Source organism: Nerophis ophidion, linkage group LG18 (genome assembly GCF_033978795.1).
Source record: "Nerophis ophidion isolate RoL-2023_Sa linkage group LG18, RoL_Noph_v1.0, whole genome shotgun sequence".
NCBI lineage: Eukaryota > Metazoa > Chordata > Actinopteri > Syngnathiformes > Syngnathidae > Nerophis > Nerophis ophidion.
In genome coordinates, this window is record NC_084628.1 from 27,347,871 (window position 1) to 27,370,413 (window position 22,543).

The window sequence follows — 22,543 nt, forward strand, 5'->3', positions numbered from 1 at the left end:
TATGTATCGCACATGATATCACACACAAGTAAACATGGTGCAGGACTGCTTGTATCGCACATGATATCACACACAAGTAAACACGCTGCGGTACCCCTTGTATCACACATGGTATCAAACACAAGTAAACATGCTGCAGCGCCGCTTGTATCACACATGATATCACACAAGTAAACACGCTGCAGTACACCTTGTATCGCACATGATATCACACATTTCACATGCAAGCTAATACAATCCATACTTGTTTCTTCATATGGGACCGATATCATTCTTAACAACAGACAGAAAATATATCACATTGAGACACAATTTGGGCTGATACAGTAAGACTACGGCTGTGCGCCTCACACCCCAGCTGTGCTATAAAGTCCCTCCCTTCCCCGCATCGCTAGATCCGCGTCAGGCTTGTATGAAAACAGCAGAAACGCTCCACGCTGGCGTGGTAAGCCTCTTTAAAAAATGTGCAGGCGCACTGGCCGGGAATCAAACAGAGCCGTTTGAAAGGCGCAGGTGGGGAGCACGTCTCCACATGCAGACACGTCGCTCACGTGGGCCGTGGAGGTTGCAACGCTGCGAGGTGCGACATTTTATGAACGATCAGAAATATTTGACATTAGCCATGTTTGGAACTGTCAGTAAACGTTGCTTGCAGCGTGACCCCAGGATGCAGAGAGGGCAAGTAAAACTAGTTGAACAGTCACAGGAAGCAGGAGACAAACAACAGCAGTCTACAAAGTACAATCATCCTATGAAGGAGGGACACAAGTGGAACTAAATAGCAGTAATTAATGAGACAGGGCAGGGCATGGTACAGAAAGTAAAGGTGCTTTAAAACACACACACACCAAACAGGAAGTACTGACAAAATAAGAGCACCGGGACAGGAAGTGATTCGAAACACAGGAACTTGACAACAAAACCAAAATAGTCATGAAGGACCATGAGAAGAATGTTTTATTTTAAAACAACTAATCACAGGAGCTAGCTAATTATCTTTTTACGTAGTCGGCAGAATTTTACCGTTAAAAAAAAGTGGTACCATTTTTCATTTAGAGTAATATACTGTAAAAACAACAATCATAGATTTTATGATAAAAAAACGGGCTACTCAGTTGTCAAAATGTTACGGGAAAAAAAAGGGGTACCTGCTTTCTATTTAGAGTAATAGACTGCAGAAATAACAACAACTATAGAATTAACGATGAAAATCTGGTCGCTCATTCGCCAGAATTTTACTGTAAAAAAAAAAGGAACTGTTTTATTAATAACACTAATAAAACACCAGAAAAATGATTATAGATTTTACGATAAAAAAACTGTGCTTTGTCACTAGAACTTTACTGTAAAAAACTGTGGCACCATTTTTCATTTACAGTTTTATGCTGTAAAACTAACCATGGATTTTACGATAAAAAACTGGCTGTTCATTTGCCAGAATTTTACCGTAAAAAGAAATGGTACCATTTTTGTATTTACAGGAACAAACCGCAAAATTAACAACTATAGATTTTACGTAAAAAATGTGCTCTGTTAGTCGCCAGAATTTTACCGTGAAAATAGTTGTACCAATTTTTCCATTCAAAGTTATATGCTCTAAACACAACTATTGTTTTAATAAAAAATTGCTGCTTAGTCGCCAGAATTTTACCAAGTAAAAAGTGGTACTGGGTTTCTATCTTGAGTAATAGACCCCAAAAATAACAACAACAGAATTAACGATAATTAAAAAAAAGGACTGCCCGTTTAGTAGCCAGAATTTTACCGCAAAAAAAAAGGTGGTACCATTTTTATATTTACAGTAATAAACCGCAAAAACAACAACAACAACCATAGATTTTACTAATAAAAAACTGGCTGATGAGTCGCCAGAATTTTACCGTAAAAACCAGTGGTAACATTTTTCATTTGCAGTTATAGTATATGCTATAAAACAATAGAGATTTTACGATTAAAAAAACTGTCTGCTCAGTTGCCAGAATTTTACCGTAATAAGAAATACTACCATTTTATATTTACAGTAACAACCCGCAAAAACAACAACCATAGATTTTACGATTAAAAAAAAGTGCTCTGTTAGTCGCCAGAATTTTAACATGAAAAATCGTGGTACCAATTTTCCATTTACAACTATTGTTTTCATAAAAAAAATTGCTGATTAGTCGCCAGAATTTTATCGAGTAAAAAGTGGTACTGGGTTTGTATCTTGAGTAATAGACCCCAAAAATAACAACCACAGAATTAACGATAATAAAAAAAAACTGCCCGTTTAGTAGCCAGAATTTTACCGCAAAAAAAAGTGGTACCATTTTTATATTTACAGTAATAAACCGCAAAAACAACAACAACCATGGAAATTACTAATAAAGATCTGGCTGCTCAGTCGCCATGATTTTACCGTAAAAAACAGTGGTACCATTTTTTCATTTACAGTTATATGCTATAAAACAACAGAGATTTTACGATAAAAAACTGGCTCGTCAGTTGCCAAAATTTTTGTATTTACAGTACCAAACCGCAAAATCAACAACCATAGATTTTACGATAAAAAAAACTGCCGTCTTAGTCGCCAGAATGTTACCGTTAAAAATAGTGGTATCAATTTTTCCATTTACAGTTATATGCTCTAAAAACAACTATTGATTTCATTAAAAATTGCTGCTTAGTGGCCAGAATTTTACCGAATATAAAGTGGCACTGGGTTCGTACCTTGAGTAATAGACTCCAAAAAATAACAACCACAAAATTAACTGCCCGTTTGGTAGCCAGAATTTTACCGCAAAAAAAAGTGGTACCATTTTTGTAGTTACAGTAATAAAGCGCAAAATCAACAACCATGAATTTTACGAATAAAAAATTGGCTGCTCAGTCGCCAGAATTTTACCGTATAAAACAGTGGTACCATTTTTCATTTACAATTAAAAACTGGAAAGAATTTTACAGATTAAAAAATGGTGGTACCCTTTTTCCGTTTACAGTAATAATCCGTAAAAACAACTACTTTGGCTTTGACGGTAAAAAAATATCTGCTCAGTTACATGAATTTTACCGTAAAAAAAAACAATATGCTTTATTTGCAATAAAACAACAGAGATTATATGATGGAAAACTGAACAGAATTTTACAGATTAAAAAATGGTGGTGCCATTTTTCCGTTTACAGTAATAATCCGTAAAAACAACTACTTTAGCTTTTACGGTAAAAAATATCCGCTCAGTTACCAGAATTTTACCGTTAAAAAAACAATGGTACCAATTTTCCATTTACAGTAATATGCTGTAAGACAACATAAGTTATACGATAAAATTCTGGCAAATGAGCTGCCAGTGTACAGATTTTTTTCAGGCAAAATACAACAATCATATGTAGTACCTATGTAATGATATCATGATATTGACTTAATACTCAATGTTACAAGCGGCCTTCAATAAAAACAAGTTCTACACACCTGGTCCAAGGAGTGTTTTCACACTACTAAACACTCCAATCCAAATCCTCTGCAGTTTAGACAAGCCCAGACAGGGCCGAGGGATAAAGAACTGAATGGGGAGGTGATGCTGATGAAATCCTAGGCAATAAAGAAGGACGACTTTGATTGGACTGGTTTGGAGTCCATCTTTTGAAGAACCCCCCAGCCCAGATAGCCGCTGTGATAATGGAGATCAATTGAAAGTCAATTTGAGGAGAGGTCGTCCGACTTCTTGGGTTCTGCTCTCTCCTCATCCCCCAGACTCAGGGACGGCCGCCATGGCAACCGCAGTCCAGGCTGCAGAACGAGCCGGAGGTTTGCGAGCAAAAGTAAACAAACAAACTTTCCAGGACTCTCGTTGACCGGGCGCCACTTGACCTTCTCACAAAGTCGGGGGCAAGTCACCAAAGCTAAACGACTACTCTGCATTGAAAGGGAAGCAGGGCACGCTCCACTCGGGCAGCAGAGAGAAAAGAAGTGACTTGGAAGTGCGGATGGACACATGATTAGGAACACGTGGTCACAGATGAGCTATTTATTTACTGTGTTGATTCTCTGGGGGTCAGGGCAGCAGATGAAAACTGAAGGATAGTTCCCCTCCTTACCCCCAACATCTTCGTCTTACCACTAACACACATCCCTCAAAAACACCACTACCTTATCACCACTAGCCACTTTGTGGCTGGTATTATTCTTAGACAGATGGATGCTATAAAAACGTAAACATGTGCATTAAATGCGTTAGCTAGCTTGTTTGACGGCCATCCATCCATCCTTCTTCTTCCGCTTATCTGAGGCCGGGTCGCGGGGGCAGCAGCCTAAGCAGGGAAGCCCAGACTTTCCTCTATCCAGCTACTTCGTCCAGCTCTTCCCGGGGGATCCCGAGTAGAGATACGCGGTTTGCGGTCTCATCCGCGGATAATCCGCGGGTCGGGCGGGTGGCATGAGGAAAAAATAGATTTTAAATAGATTAGGGCGGGTGGCGGTTGAACCATTCGGAAATGTTTAATATACATAGTTCAGGGATCGGCAACCTTTACCACTCAAAGAGCCATTTTGACCCGTGTCACAAAGTAAAGAAGACAATAGGAGCCGCAAACATTCTCGCGAATATCTGCTGGCGGTCACCCAGATAACAAAAATAAGGGTGTGCTATGAAGTCATTGCCTTTGACGCCTTCTACAAAATGTTCAAACTACTTGCCAGTCCAGCAACATGTTGTATGTTGCTTCTGCAGACACACGCACACAACTGCAAGGCATACTGGGTGACACAGAGTACACTGATGGTTGTGATATAAACAACTTTAACACTCTTACTAATATGCACCACACTGTGAAGCCACACCAAACAAGAATAACAAACACATTTTGGGAGAACATCCTCACAGTAACACAACATAAACGCAACACAACAAATACCCAGAATCATTTGCATCCATGACTATTCCGGACTATATTATACACCCCGCTAGCACAAAACCCAATCCCGCCCCCGTGCCTCGGTAAGGTGGCCGGGGTTGGGGTGGGGGGGTGTAAAATATAGTAAGGAAGACTGATAGATGCAAAGGATTCTGGGTATTTGTTGTCTTGCGTTTATGTTGTGTTACTGTGAGGATGTTCTCCCGAAATGTGTTTGTCATTATTGTTTGGTGTGGCTTCACAGTGTGGCGCATATTAGTAAGAGTGTTAAAGTTGTTTATATCACAACCATCAGTGTATTCTGTATCACCCAGTATGCCTTTCAATCTTGTACGAGTATCTGCGGAAGCTGCATGTAACATGTTGCTGGACTGGCAAACTGTTTGTACATGTTGTAGAACTGTTTGTACATGCTGTAGAGGGCGTCAAAGGCAATGGCTTCATAGCACGCCCTTATTCTTGTTATCTGGATGAGCACCAGCAGATATTCGCGTGAATGGTTGCGGCTCCCATTGTCTTCTTTTCTCTGTGGAACAGGTCAAAATAGCTCTTTGAGTGGTAAGGGTGCCGACCCCTGATATATAACAACAGGCGGGTGGCGGGCGGTTACGGTTTTGATAAAAAGTTGGTTCGGGTGGATGGCAGGTGGATGACAACTTTAGTGATGCGGTTGCGGATCATATAATTGCCTATCCGCGCATCTTTAATCCCGAGGCGTTCCCAGGCCAGCCGGGAGACATAGTCTTCCCAACGTGTCCTGGGTCTTCCCCGTGGCCTCCTACCGGTTGGACGTGCCCTAAACACCTCCCTGGGGAGGCGTTTGTGTGGCATCCTGGCATGATGCCCGAACCACCGCATCTGGCACCTGATGGTGTGGAGGAGCAGCGGCTTTACTTTGAGCACCTCCCAGATGACAGAGCTTTTCACCCTATCTCTAAGGGAGAGCCCCGCCACCCGGTAGAGGCCACCACCCCGGTCTTCCAATCCAGAGGTACCACCCCCGATGTCCACGCGATTCTAAAGAGTCTTGTCAACCAAGACAGCCCCACAGCATCCAGAGCCTTAAGGAACTCCGGGCGGATCTCATCCACTTCCACCGAGGAGCTTTTTAACTACCTCAGCAACCTCATCCCCAGAAATAGGAGAGCCCGCCACAGACTCCCCAGGCATTGCTTCCTCATAGGAAGACGTGTTGGTAGGATTGAGGAGGTCTTCAAAGTATTCCCTCTACCGATCCACAACATCCACAGTCGAGGTCAGCAGAACACCATCCCCACAATACACAGTGTTGACAGTGCACTGAATACAGTAATTTGCAAATCCTTTTCAACCCATATTCAGTTGAATATGCTACAAAGACAACATATTTGATGTTCAAACTGATAAACATTTTTTTTTTGCAAATAATCATTAACTTTAGATTTTGATGCCAGCAACATGTGACAAAGAAGTGGGGAAAGGTGGCAATAAATAATGATAAAGTTGAGGAATGCTCATCAAACACTTATTTGGAACATCCCACAGGTGTGCAGGCTAATTGGGAACAGGTGGGTGCCAAGATTGGGTATAAAAACAGCTTCCCAAAAAATGCTCAGTCCTTCACAAGAAAGGATGGGGCGAGGTACACCCCTTTGTCCACAACTGCATGAGCAAATAGTCAAACAGTTTAAGAACAACGTTTCTCAAAGTGCAATTGCAAGGAATTTAGGGATTTCAACATCTACGGTCCATAATATCATCAAAAGGTTCAGAGAATCTGGAGAAATCACTCCACATAAGCGGCATGGCTGTTAAACCAACATTGAATGACCGTGACCTTCAATCCCTCAGATGGCTCCGTATCAAAAACCGACATCAATCTCTAAAGGATATCACCACATGGGCTCAGGCACACTTCAGAAAACCACTGTCACTAAATACAGTTCGTCGCTACATCTGTAAGTGCAAGTTAAAGCTCTTCAAAGCGAAAGCCATTTATCAACAACATCCAGAAACGCCGCCGGCTTCTCTGGGCCCAAGATCATCTAAGATGGACTGATGCAAAGTAGAAAAGTGTTCTGTGGTCTGACGAGTCCACATCCCAAATTGTTTTTGGAAATATTCGACATCATGTCATCCGGACCAAAGGAGAAGCGAACCCTCTAGACTGTTATCGACGCAAAGTTCAAAAGCCAGCATCTGTGATGGTATGGGGGTGCATTAGTGCCCAAGGCATTGGTAACTTACACATCTGTGAAGGCACCATTAATACTGAAAGGTACATACAGGTTTTGGAGCAACATATGCTGCCATCTAAACGCCGTCTTTTTCATGGACCTCCTTGCTTATTTCAGCAAGACAATGCCAAGCCACATTCAGCATGTGTTACAACAGCGTGGCTTCGTAGTAAAAGAGTGCGGGTACTTTCCTGGCCCGCCTCCAGTCCAGATCTGTCTCCCATCGAAAATGTGTGGCGCATTATGAAGCGTAAAATACGAAGGCAGAGACTAGGGCTAGGCGATATAGCCTTTTTTTAATATCTCGATATTTTTAGGCCATATCGATATATATTACGATATTTTGCCTTGGCCTTGAATGAACACTTGATGCATATAATCACAGCAGAATGATGATTCTATGTGTCTACATTAAAAAATTCTTCTTCATACTTCATTCATATATGTTACTTTTAAACTTTCATGCAGAGAGGGAAATCACAACTCAGTCAATTGACCAAAAGTGTATTTATTAAAGTTATTAAGCAATGGCACAAACATTCATGTCATTTCCAAAACATAAAGTGCAAGATTGTCACAGACATTTTAAGTGTCAAATAAAAATGAGCGGCATAATAGGAAATCAAATAGTATTCATCCTTCACTATGTGGTATGTTACTAAGGTTATGAAATTCTCTTCATTCTCTAGTGAGTGATTTTACAAATGGGCTGGGCGATATATCGTGTATATCGATTTATCGTCCAGTTGAACAACTGAAGCTTTACATAAAGCAAGAATGAGAAAGAATTCCACTTTCAAAGCTTCAGCAATTAGTTTCCTCAGTTACCAAACGTTTATTGAGTGTTGTTAAAAGAAAAGGTGATGTAACACAGTGGTGAACATGCCCTTTCCCAATTACTTTGGCACGTGTTGCAGCCATGAAATTCTAAAGTTAATGATTATTTGCAAAAAAAAAAAGTTTATGAGTTTGAACATCAAATATGTTGTCTTTGTAGCATATTCAACTGAGTATGGGTTGAAAAGGATTTGCAAATCATTGTATTCCGTTTATATTTACATCTTACATAATTTCCCAACTCATGGAAACGGGGTTTGTAAATTATGGAAGTAGAATAGCTGTCTAATCCTTTATGAAAGGTAGTAAAGTGTAGCAAAGTGAGTTTTATGCTAGTCTGAGGTCAAAGTTTACTAGCGACAGCCGCGTTAGCTAGCTCCATTGTAAATGATTTTAAAATAAGACAACAACATTCTAAACTTGGCTCATGTAAACTATGAAAGTATATTAGCCGTTTAATCATCTATAAAATGTAAATTGAAGCGAAGTCAGTTTGCTGCTAGTCTGACGTCGTAGTTTACTATTGACAGTCGCATCAGCTAGCTTCATGATGAATGATTTTAGAATAAGACAACATTCTAAACATGGCTAATATAAATTATGAAAGTATATTAGCCGTCTAATCATCTATAAAATGTAAATTGTAACGAAGTCAGTTTGCTGCTATTCTGACGTCGTAGTTTACTAGCAACAGCCGCGTTAGCTAGCTTCATTATAAATTACTTTAAAATAAGACGACAACATTTTAAACATGGCTAATGTAAATTATGAAAGTATATAAGCCGTCTAATCATCTATAAAATGTAAATTGTAGAGAAGTAAGTTTGCTGCTAGTCTGAGGTCGTAGTTTGCTAGCTACAGCCGCGTTAGCCTGCTTCATTATGAATGATTTTAAAATAAGACAACATTTCTAAACATGGCTCATGTAAATTATGAAAGTATATTAGCCGTCTAATTATCTATAAAATGTAAATTGTAGTGAAGTCAGTTAGCTAGCTCCCACAGTCTAAGGCTAGGCTAGGATAAGATAGACATTTATTTATTCAACAACAAGAAAAGTATGTGGTTGCAGTGCAGATTTTTACATACAGTAATAAAAGTCAAATAAATAATACATATTGCGCACTAACGATTGCAGTATGTATCAATAAATAATTGAAAATATTGCTTTGTAGCTACAGTCGCGTTAGCTATATGCATACATAGGTGGAGAGGTTAAATACCCGATAGAAGTACTTTATTACTGCTCAAATCAATAATGCTTGTAATCAAAGTAGAATCCAATCAGTCAAGAAATCACAGAATGTTTTTCTTCCTCTCCTGAGCCGAGAGTTAGTTTGATTGCACGCTTGGCACTTGAAAGAGAATATTGTTAAATATTCATTTAGAATACATTTGCAGCTCCTTCCCGTGGCAAACTCCATCATGTTACGTAACGGTTGCACGCCTGTTGGCGTCTCCTGCCAGGATTTACGTCCTGTCACTTTTTTCCTCCTGCGGCGCTGCGCTCTAAGTTGAAATTGGGGAAGGAGAAGCGGGGAACTCGTCACACATGGAAATCCCTGGAACAGCTTTGATCTTCAGCTGACTTGACATGAGCTTGTTTTTTTTTTTAAACATGTACTTAAATGCTTGCATCTGTTCTCCACTTATTCATCCTTCTTCCTCTACACTACATTGTCCCCTGAGGGCCACACACTACGAAATAAAATCATGCTGGGGCCATTTTGATATTTTTTGTTCTTCAAGCCAAAACATAACCTTTAGGGATTCCATCAATTTTGCTGAACATTAAACAACGCTGAGGCATTAAAGTGTTAAAATTACTTTTTAGGGTTTTTTTTTCTACTTTCAACGCTTAGATATTTATGTTTTAACTTGCCATGAAGTTTGAATCATTATAGGTTTTGCCAGAACCCAATTTTTTAATAGAATAAACACAAAATACGCAATATTTCCCCCCAAAAAAATGTTTAAAGTGGAAGTAATTGCAGCCTTAAATAAGCAAATTATTCAAAACGACAATGATGTCAGTTTATTTTGGTTATTTTGAGCAATGACAGTTTGGAAAAAAAATGTCACATTAACGGTCCTGGGGACCCAAATTGGTCTCAGTCATTCAAGTGTTAAAAATGAGTCATCGTTTTGACTTTTAACACTTAAATATCAATATATCAACTTCAGATGTATTCATTGACTTAGTGTTTTAATTTGTATTTGTTTTATGCACTTTTTGTCAAAACCATATTTAATAGAAAAAAGACGAAATATGCAATCCATCCATCCATCCATCATCTTCCGCTTATCCGAGGTCGGGTCGCGGGGGCAGCAGCCTAAGCAGGGAAGCCCAGACTTCCCTCTCCCCAGCCACTTCGTCTAGCTCTTCCCGGGGCATCCTGAGGCGTTCCCAGGCCAGCCGGGAGACATAGTCTTCCCAACGTGTCCTGGGTCTTCCCCGTGGCCTCCTACCGGTTGGACGTGCCCCAAAAACCTCCCTAGGGAGGCGTTCGGGTGGCATCCTGACCAGATGCCTGAGCCACCTCATCTGGCTCCTCTCGATGTGGAGGAGCAGCGGCTTTACTTTGAGTTCCTCCCGAATGACAGAGCTTCTCACCCTATCTCTAAGGGAGAGCCCCGCCACACGGCGGAGGAAACTCATTTTGGCCGCTTGTACCGGTGATCTTATCCTTTCGGTCATGACCCAAAGCTCATGACCATAGGTGAGGATGGGAACGTAGATCGACCGGTAAATTGAGAGCTTTGCCTTCCGGCTCAGCTCCTTCTTCACCACAACGGATCAATGCAACGTCCGCATTACTGAAGACGCCGCACCAACCCGCCTGTCGATCTCACGATCCACTCTTCCCTCACTCGTGAACAAGACTCCTAGGTACTTGAACTCCTCCACTTGGGGCAGGGTCTCCACCCCAACCCAGAGATGGCACTCCACCCTTTTCCGGGCGAGAACCATGGACTCCGACTTGGAGGTGCAATATTTTCCCCCAAAAATGTTTCTAAGTGGAATATTTGACGTGAATTTTTGTGAACGTTAAACATCCCGGGGACCCATAAGGGTCCCAGGCATAAAAATAACTTTTTACTTTTTTTACTTTCAACGCTTAAATATTAATGTATCAACTTTAGATCTGTTGCCATGAAGTTTTTAATCGTTAAAGGTTTTCTAGCCTTTTCGCCAAAACCCTTTTTCAATAGAAAATACACTAAATATGCTTCTAAATCACTAATCCTTGCCTCCATGGCGACAAATAAAGTAAGTTTATTACACTTCTCATCCCTGCAGGACGAGGAATAGCTAAACATGCTTAGTTACACACCGTAGGAGGATACAATAAATCACCCCTAACAGCAAGCTAGCACTCCTCAATGTAAACAAATGGGTGGGTTTACACAAACATCAACTATAACAATACCAAGTACAGGAGTCATATATAGGCAATACTATAATGATTACATCAATATTTTTTATTATTACAAAATCTTTTGGGTTCTTTTTGGTTCATAAACCCAGGAAATACGTCCCTGGTAGATTGGTAGTTTGATTGTCCAAGGTTTTGAACATGGAATGGTCATAAACGGTTGAAAAATGTGGACTGTGAAAACTTCTCAGGAAGAGGTGAAAATAGGGTTTCGGAAAAACCGGGAATTCCTGTAATTTTGTTTTGACTTTTTAAAATGGTAGTTTGGTTGTTGAAGGTGTCGATGGTCAAACGGTTCCAATCGGGTGAGGAATGTGGAAGTTGTACATGTTTGAAAATTGGCCCATTCAATTTTAAAGGGCAAAATGTCGCAGAAAATTTGGAAATTCTGGGATATTTTTATATTTTTTGGGGGGGGGGTCACGATTCCTGGTCGAGCCGAACGTTTTAATGCTCAAACGGTTCCGATCGGATGAAAACTGTGGGCCACAGACCGTGCCAGTTGATGTATTGGTGTAGACTCTTATATGCGTGCATGTTGGATACTCACCCATATGAGAGTCTACACCAAAAATCATCTATTTATTATTATTATTATTATTATTATTATTATTGTGTGAATGTTGGACACTCATACATATCAGAGTCTACAGCAAAAATCATCTATTTATTATTGTTATTATTATTATTGTGTGAATGTTGGACACTCACACATATTAGAGTCTACAGCAAAAATCATCTATTTATTATTGTTATTATTATAATTATTATTATTGTGTGAATGTTGGACACTCACATATAAGAGTCTACATCAAAAATCATCTGTTTATTATTGTTATTATTGTAATTATTATTATTGTGTGAATGTTGGACACTCACATATAAGAGTCTACATCCAAAATCATCTGTTTATTATTGTTATTTATATTATTATTATTAGTAGTAGTAGTATTATTATTATTATTATTGTGTGAATGTTGGACACACATGAGTCTACACCAAAAATCATCTATTTATTATTATTATTATTATGATTATTATTATTGTGTGAATGTTGGACACTCATACATATTAGAGTCTACACCAAAAATCATACATTTATTATTGTTATTATTATAATTTATTATTATTGTGTGAATGTTGGACACTCACATATAAGTCTACATCAAAAATCATCTGTTTATTATTGTTATTGTTATTTATATTATTATTATTATTGTGTGATTGTTGGACACACATATGAGTCTACACCAAAAATCATCTATTTATTATTATTATTATTATTATTGTGTGAATGTTGGACACTCATACATATTAGAGTCTACACCAAAAATCATCTATTTATTATTGTTATTATTATTATTATTATGATTATTATTATTGTGTGAATGTTGGACACTCATACATATTAGAGTCTACACCAAAAATCATACATTTATTATTGTTATTATTATAATTATTATTATTGTGTGAATGTTGGACACTCACATATAAGAGTCTACATCAAAAATCATCTGTTTATTATTGTTATTGTTATTTATATTATTATTATTATTATTGTGTGATTGTTGGACACACATATGAGTCTACACCAAAATCATCTATTTATTATTATTATTATTATTATTATTGTGTGAATGTTGGAGACTCATACATATTAGAGTCTACACCAAAAATCATACATTTATTATTGTTATTATTATAATTTATTATTATTGTGTGAATGTTGGACACTCACATATAAGAGTCTACATCAAAAATCATCTGTTTATTATTGTTATTGTTATTTATATTATTATCATTATTATTGTGTGATTGTTGGACACACATATGAGTCCACACCAAAAATCATCTATTTATTATTATTATTATTATTATGATTATTATTATTGTGTGAATGTTGGACACTCATACATATTAGAGTCTACACCAAAAATCATACATTTATTATTGTTATTATTATAATTATTATTATTGTGTGAATGTTGGACACTCACATATAAGAGTCTACATCAAAAATCATCTGTTTATTATTGTTATTGTTATTTATATTATTATTATTATTATTATTGTGTGATTGTTGGACACATATGAGTCTACACCAAAAATCATTTATTTATTATTATTATTATTATTATTGTGTGAATGTTGGACACTCATACATATTAGAGTCTACACCAAAAATCATCTATTTATTATTGTTATTATTATAATTATTATTATTGTGTGAATGTTGGACACACGTGAGTCTACACCAAAAATAATCTATTTATTATTATTATTATGATTATTATTATTATTGTGTGAATGTTGGACACTCATACATATTAGAGTCTACACCAAAAATCATCTATTTATTATTGTTATTATTATAATTATTATTATTGTGTGAATGTTGGACACTCACATATAAGAGTCTACATCAAAAATCATCTGTTAATTATTGTTATTGTTATTTATATTATTATTGTGTGATTGTTGGACACACATATGAGTCTACACCAAAAATCATCTATTTATTATTATTATTATTATTGTGTGAATGTTGGACACTCATACATATTAGAGTCTACACCAAAAATCATCTATTTATTATTGTTATTATTATAATAATTATTATTGTGTGAATGTTGGACACTCACATATAAGAGTCTACATCAAAAATCATCTGTTTATTATTGTTATTGTTATTTATATTATTATTATTATTATTGTGTGAATGTTGGACACATATGAGTCTACACCAAAAATCATCTATTTATTATTGTTATTATTATTACTATTATTATCATTGTTATTATTGTGTGAATGTTGGACACACACATATTAGAGTCTACACCCAAAATCCTCTATGTATTGTTTTATTATTATTATTATTATTATTATTATTACATTTATGAATGTTGGACACTCACACATATTAAAGTCTACACCAAAAATCATCTATTTATTATTGTTATTATTGTGTGAATGTTGGAAACTCACACATATAGGAGTCTACACCAAAACATTTCTATTTATTAATGTTATTATTAATATTATTATTATTGTGTGAATGTTGGACACTCAAACATAAGAGTCTACACCAAACATCACGTATTTACTTTTATTATTATTATTATTGTGTGAATGTTGGACACTCATACATATAAGAGTCTAAATGTTGATCATGCTTCTTCTTCTTGGTCCTTTGTAAATATTTTGAGTCTGAACATTTTTCTTAAGTGGATCATTAGTGCATTGTTCATTAATCCATTCCCCAATTGAATTCCACATACTGATATGCTAAAGGTTTTAAGTGTTGTACCTGCATACAAAGGCTTGAATTTGCATTTTTCTCTCAGGTTACATTTCTCTTCTTTTGTTGAGAAGAATAGTTGCAAGCTCTTGGCTAGCAGGTTTTAGTTTTAGCTGTTTCCAAATCCACCATGTCGTGGAATTTCAAAATTTTGGGGGTTTGAATGTTCTCTATATCTGACATGATGTATTATTCCAACTGATCTTTTTCTCTAGGTTTACATTTTCACACTTTGCACTATTTTCTTACACTTTATGAAGCATTTCCTACATATTCCTTATTATTGCACCCTCATTTCAAGAGCTTATTATTTAGTATTGAATGTGATTTTACTATTTTGTTGACGTTGTTTTCCATGCTTGTATTATAAACAGAGGAAGGTTGAAATAAAAATGTTTACATTTCCCAATATCAAACACCTGTATCGTGACAACAGTCTCATCACTAACCTGCCCCATCCTTTCGCTCCGCAGGCCTCCTCATCGGCTCCGGCTGTGCGCTGTACCCGCTGGGCTGGGACAGCGAGGAAGTCCAGCAAACGTGCAGCAACAACTCCGACCAGTTTCAGCTCGGTGAGAACTAGAACCCACAAAAGCGAGAAATTATCAATTTCTTCCCTGAATTGAAGCAAACCATGTCAGGTCTGGGCACATTTAACAACACCACGATAATAATAATAATAATAATAATTAATAATATTATTATTAGTATTATTATTATCATTATTATAATAACTGTAAATATTTTGGTCACAGTAACATTGACCTGAAATGTTCATATCACTACATCTCTAATCACATGTAACTCAAACATTATTAGACCCATTTATTTATACATGTATTTTTGCTCATTTCAAATACAATTTCTCCGCAGGGCACCGCCCTAGTGGCTCCCTGGAGCTTTTTTTTTAAATGTAAGAAAATAGAAAAAGATGAGGAAAAAATATATATATTTAGTTTGAATATGGTTTCTGTAGGAGGACAAACATGACACGAACCTTCCTAATTGTTAGTAGTTTATATTAAACATGCTTCACTGATGAGAGTATGTGGTGCTACTAACTCCTTAGTAGTTTGTTTACATGTACAACTTTCCTTGACGCTGCCACAGAAAGACGTGTTTTATGCCACTCTCTCTTTGTCTCTATTTGTCCATCAAACGTTTTATACTGTGGATGAATCCACAAAGGTAAGCATTGTTGATGTTATTGACTTGTGTGGCGTAGTATTCAGACATGTTTGGTCACTGCATGGCTGCAAGCTAATCTTTTTCATTGATTGATTGATTGATTGAAACTTTTATTAGTAGATTGCACAGTACAGTACATATTACGTACAATTGACCACTAAATGGTAACACCCGAATAAGTTTTTCAACCTGTTTAAGTCAAGGTCCACGTTAATCAATTCATGGTAGATGCTAACATGCTATTTATGCTAGCTGTATATACACAATGCATCGTATTTTAGGTATATTTGAGATTATTTTATTTGTAGTTTCCGTTTCCTTCAACTTGAACACACACATCTTTACCTTTGGCCATTCTAAGCCAGTCATTTCCAGGAGTTATCTCACCCTCTGAAAAGCCTTTGTTTTAGTAATGTTTTCCAATGTTGTAAAAATGTGTAAAATAATTACATTTCAACATTTCTGTCAACGAAGATTTGCGTCAGCCTGCGAAACATAGCCATTTGATAGTAGGCTAATATACACACTTAGATCATGTGTTGCCTTCATTATAAAACTTTTATAGGCTTTACATTTTGTTGCTGCTCCAGACAGATTTTTTGGGGAGATGTTTGGTCAAGTATGGCTCTTTCAACGTTTTAGGTTGCCGACCCCTGCCTTAATGTAAGGAAACTGGGAGTGAAAACAATTTTGTGTGGCATAAATGTCAAACTTATTTTAGCTCAGGGGCCACATGGAGGTAAATATACTCCCAAGTGTGACCAGACTGGTGAAATCGAGGCATGATAACCTAAAAATAAAGAATACTTCAGACTGTTTTGTTTAAATATAGACCAAGCACATTCTGAAAATGTATAAATCTTCTTATTTTTACACTTACATGTTACGGTTAATAGTATTCTATCTTCATTTGTCGTTATTTATATTTCTGAATAAACAATGTGATAATGTGCATCAGTCAAATAGGTGGAATCGAGTCTGGCAGAGTTTGAAATGCTCCTCTTGGTGTTAATTTTTAATCCATCAGAATATGAAATGAATAATAATAATTAGAAAAATCAAATTACAGGATTTTTTAATGTGATTTACTAATTTTCCTCACCTGATGTGCGAACATGTTTATTCTCCACATATGTAGCGTCATCTACAACAAAACTTGGGGATTTGGATTCATTTCATGGATCACACATGAAGTTAAAAGGGGATGCATATTATTTCAGCATATTTATGTACACGCAGAAAATGTGTCCCCAGTCATAAGTACAACAAGAATGTACATATTATCAAAAGCATTGATTTGGGTATAAATGTCACAGGTTAAATTAGCTAGAACATCGACCCCAAAAGGGACAAGTGTAAGTATAGTGTCCAAACACGGAAGTGTTGCCTCTATCTTAACACGGCACGTAGCTCCACCCCCTCTGAAGTCATGTGTGCTGTCACACAGCAGGAGATCCAAAGAATTGCTATTGCGACATCCAGTGGACACATTTAGAACAGCAGTTTCTTTCATTCAACAATCTCAGCTCATCTTTGTACTAAGCAAACAAACTGTTGGGGTGGTATGTTTGACACTGCTGCTGCAATGTCTTCAGACTGCCAGTGGAGATGTTAAATCTTGATATTTGATCAAAAAGCAACTCTGGCAGCTGACCATTTTTATACTTGTTCTAAGTTGCTTTTTCTTTTCTTTTTTTTATAAACAAATGTGAGAAGAAGAGCCATATGGTGTTTCTGAGTCAGACTACAGCTGCTTCACGAAGTGTGTCTCACTAAACAGTGTGTGAATTCATTTCAATACGAAGCTTAGTTGTCCAGATCACAGGATTTAAAATGAAAGGTACATTTTATTTCAGTACATTTTGATAAGAATGTTAGTACTGTAATGTTGTTAGGGACGCACAATATTTTTACAATATAGATACATATATACATATGCATATTTATACATATGCATATAAATATACATATATACACATATATAAATATATATACATATATACACGTATGCATATATATATATATATATATATATATATATATATATATATATATATATATACATATATATATGTGGGGCAAAAAAGTATTTAGTCAGCCACCGATTGTGCAAGTTCTCCCACTTAAAATGATGAGAAAGGTCTGTAATTCTCATCATAGGTACACTTCAACTGTGAGAGACAGAATGTGGGAAAAAATCCAGGAATTCACATTGTAGGAATTGTAAATAATTTATTTGTAAATTATGGTGGAAAATAAGTATTTGGTCAAGCATTCAAAGCTCTCATTGATGGAAGGAGGTTTTGGCTCAAAATCTCACGATACATGGCCCCATTCATTCTTTCCTTAACACGGATCAATCATCCTGTCTCCTTAGCAGAAAAACAGCCCCAAAGCATTATGTTTCCACCCCCATGCTTCACAGTAGGTGTGGTGTTCTTGGGATGCAACTCAGTATTCTTCTTCCTCCAAACACGACGAGTTGAGTTTATACCAAAATGGATACATCGATGATACAGGAGAGGATTGGGAGAATGTCATGTGGTCAGATGAAACCAAAATACAACTTTTTTGTATAATCTCAACTCGTCGTGTTTGGAGGAAGAAGAATACTGAGTTGCATCCCAAGAACACCATACCTACTGTGAAGCATGGGGGTAGAAACATCATCCTTTGGGGCTGTTTATCTGCTAAGGGGACAGGACGATTGATCCGTGTTAAGGAAAGAATGAATGGGGCCATGTATCGTGAGATTTTGAGCTAAAACCTCCTTCCATCAATGAGAGCTTTGAATGGTTGACCGAATACTTATTTTCCACCATAATTTACAAATAAATTCTTTAAAATTCCTACAATGTGAATTCCTGGATTTTTTTTTTCACATTCTGAATCTCACAGTTGAAGTGTACCTATGATGAAAATTACAGACTTCTGTCATCATTTTAAGTGGGAGAACTCGCACAATCCGTGGCTGACTAAATACTTTTTTGCCCCACTGTATACACATATATAAATATAAACACATATATATACACACACACACAAATATATATAAAATATATATGTATGTATACATATATATATATATATATATATATATATATATACATACATATATATATATATATATATATATGTATGTATAGAAATCTCAATATAATATGTATGCATATATATATATATATATACATATATATATATATATATATATGTATGTATAGAAATCTCAATATAATATGTATGCATATATATATACATATATATATATATATATATATATGTATATATATATATATATATATATATATATATGTATGTATATATATATATATATATATATATATATATATATATATATATATATATATATATATACATATATACATCAATCCATCCATTTTTCTACCGCTTATTCCCTTTGGGGTCGCGGGGGGCGCTGGTGCCTATGTCAGCTACAATTGGGCGGATGGCGAGGTACACCCTGGACAAGTCACCACCTCATCGCAGGGCCAACACAGATAGACAGACAACATTCACACTCACATTCACACACTAGGGCCAATTTAGTGTTGCCAATCAACCTATCCCCAGGTACATGTCTTTGGAAGTGGGAGGAAGCCGGAGTACCCGGAGGGAACCCACGCATTCACGGGGAGAACATGCAAACTCCACACAGAAAGATCCCGAGCCGGGGATTGAACCCCAGACTACTCAGGACCTTCATGTTGTGAGGCATACGCACTAACCCCTCTGACACCGTGAAGTCATCTTATGTATATTTGCCTCTAAATATATTTGTGTACATAAATATTATATGAAAATGATGGGGCTTCAGCGACCCCAAAAGGGACAATCGGTAGAAAAATGGATGGATGGATGGATATATAATAAATATAGTTGGATATTAGGAGTATGTCAATGTTTCTACCTTGTACTTCTGTGACGACTTCCTTAAAGTTTTGTAATCAATCAGAAATATCAAGCAACTAAAATGAGCCAAACGTGGATAAGTAGGGAGAGACTATTTTGCGTTTTTCCCATCATGCATTGTAATGGCTTAAAATGGGTGTCAAATTAAATTTTTGATGGTGTTTGGGCATTTTTTTATGATGTCGGCAAAGTTAAGTGAGCAGGTTGTATTATGCGTGACCATATGTGCTGGCTTTTTGCGTTGGTTTATTTGTGTCTTGTGTAAGGAAGGTGGTTTGGATTGTGTCATACAAGTAAATGCTATGCTGCATGCATCTCAACCCACAATTCATGGTCATTTAATCTTGCGGCAATCAAATTGTCATATATTTAAAATAAAAATGTAAAAACCCTGCCAGACAAACAATGTAGTTTGTTCCCACTATTTTTTAGACTGGCTTTAGCAACATGTGTCTTTGTAGACTTTTAAAACACAGTCGTATTAATGCTGGTTTATGAGGTTTTAATGCGTTGAAGCACAATAGTTTTTTTCCTCCTCTAGAATTTGTGCGGAACTTGCAAAATGTCTTCCCTCTGAAAACAGCGAAGAAGCCACGGAGACATCATGTTTGTTTACATTCAGCTCAGGGAAAGTTGACACTGTCAAAAATACTCAGTAGATGTTGTGTTACAGTAAATAATAGTGATACTGTTTTTCAATTCACAGTCATTTATTGTAAAAACTACAGTACTTTTTACAGTAAAATTCCAATGACTGACTTACCAGTTTTTAACCGTAAAATCTACAGATAAGGTTGCAACTTTGGATGGGTACCATTCACATCAAACCGATACAATACTAATTGACAATGTTACCAACTTTTGAGTGTCTTACTAAATAGTAATTGTTTTTAATCATAAAATCTCATTTTTATTGCTAGTGCTAAATGAGCTAATTATGACAAGTGCTGCCCAGTTTAATTATCACATTTCTGAGTATCATTCGCAGGTATGACATTTAGTTGGAAGTCCAAGACGTTAGATCATGGGTGTCAAACTCTGGCCCGCGGGCCAAATTTGGCCCGCCTTGTAATTTCATTTGGCCGTCGAGACAATATCAAATTAACATTAGAGATGGCCCGCCGGTATATAACAGCTGTATAACCGCATTCATCGCTGATACTCGTACTTGCCAACCCTCCCGAAAGTCTCCCGGGGCAACCATTCTCCTGACTTCCACCCGGACAACAATATTGGGGGCGATCCTTAAAGGCACCGCCTTTAGTGTTCTCAACAACTTGCCGTCACGTCCACTTTTCCTCCATACACACAGCGTACCGACCGAGTCACATGATACAACTGAATGCAATGCATCCTTGGTCAACAGCCATACAAGTCACACTGAGGGTGGCCGTATAAACAACTTTAACACTGTTACAAATATGCGCCACACTGTGAACCCACACCAAACAAGAATGACAAACACATTTCGGGAGAACATCCGCACCGTAGCACAACATATACACAACAGAACAAGTACCCAGAAGCCCTTGCAGCACTAACTCTTCCGATTGTTTCATTCTTTATTGTTATTTTATTTTCACATGTATTATTAACCTGTGGAAAAAGTTTATTTTGATATTTACCTCAGAAGGCTGTAAATAGAAAAGCGGCATTCAATTTTTATTTAAATTGTATTTGATATGCCATTGATATTTTTTTTAATTATTATTATTATTATTTGAAACTGGATTTTGCATGTCACTATAAAGTTATATAAGCCTTGCTTGTTCAATATCAATGCAAAACTTGTTTGGGTCTTTATTAAAAGCTTCATTTGTTCAACCTTGGCCCACGGCTTTGTTTAGTTTTAAATTTTGACACCCTGGCGTTAGATAGAAGTAGTATATAGTTTGTGTTTTTGTCGCGCCCTAAAGACTGTTAATACTGTAAGTATTGTGTGTATTAAGCACCAGCTGTTTGATTTTAACTTGCATCGTTGTTCTAGTTTTCATTAACAATTTTGGAGGTGTTGAAATCGCCATTTAAAATCAATAATGCTAATCAGTAGCATGTCAATAGCAAAGCCAATGTATATTAGCATCAAGCTAGTGCGTTTTTGGAAAAGTGGAGCCTTACTTTTCTTACGTCTGTAAAAAACAGCGTCAGCCTCTTTGTTGGCCTTGAAAACTGCCGAATTACTGGCTCTCAGTGCCGCTGGAGTGGAGTGAAGTGCACGAGCAATCAGAGTACCAAAACATTGCATTTTTGGTTTTTACGTGGAGAAAAAAAAAAAGGCCAAAAAAGTACCGGATTTGGTACTCATCCCAATGTGTGACGTCCAACTGTACGATAGGTAGGGGGGAAAGGAGCGCTTGATTTTCTCACCCTCAACCACCTAGAGCAGTGGTCCCCAACCACCGGGCCGCAGCTACAAAAAGGTTGGGGACCACTGACCTAGAGCCCAGTACTGGTAATCTCACATCAATAAAGTGTCTCTTTTTATAGTTTGTCATTTTCAACTTTATTCAATTTATCGGTATGATGTCATAACTCCTGATATTGTCTCGATATTTCTCTTTCCAATATTCATCCTGCACTCCTAAGTTGTTGTCATTCCTCACGCGTCATTCGGCACACTTGCACAGAAACTCCATTCCAAGGATAATTGGTTAGTTTCTAGTTCATTATTGTAATATTTCACCCTGCCGTGATGCCAAGGAAGCAAAACTACAACGACAATAAGTCAAGACGCAGATGGTGGTAGA

General features: G+C 36.9%; 1 protein-coding gene across 1 annotated transcript in view; it reads left to right on the plus strand.

Moving 5' to 3' along the window:
- LOC133537374 (LHFPL tetraspan subfamily member 6 protein) overlaps nucleotides 1-22,543 on the plus strand; it is a 144,810-nt gene that overhangs the window by 119,913 nt on the left and 2,354 nt on the right. Inside the window, exon 3 of the mRNA XM_061878392.1 lies at nucleotides 15,152-15,250. Coding sequence (XP_061734376.1) covers nucleotides 15,152-15,250 — 99 coding nt within the window. The remainder of the gene's footprint in view (nucleotides 1-15,151; nucleotides 15,251-22,543) is intronic.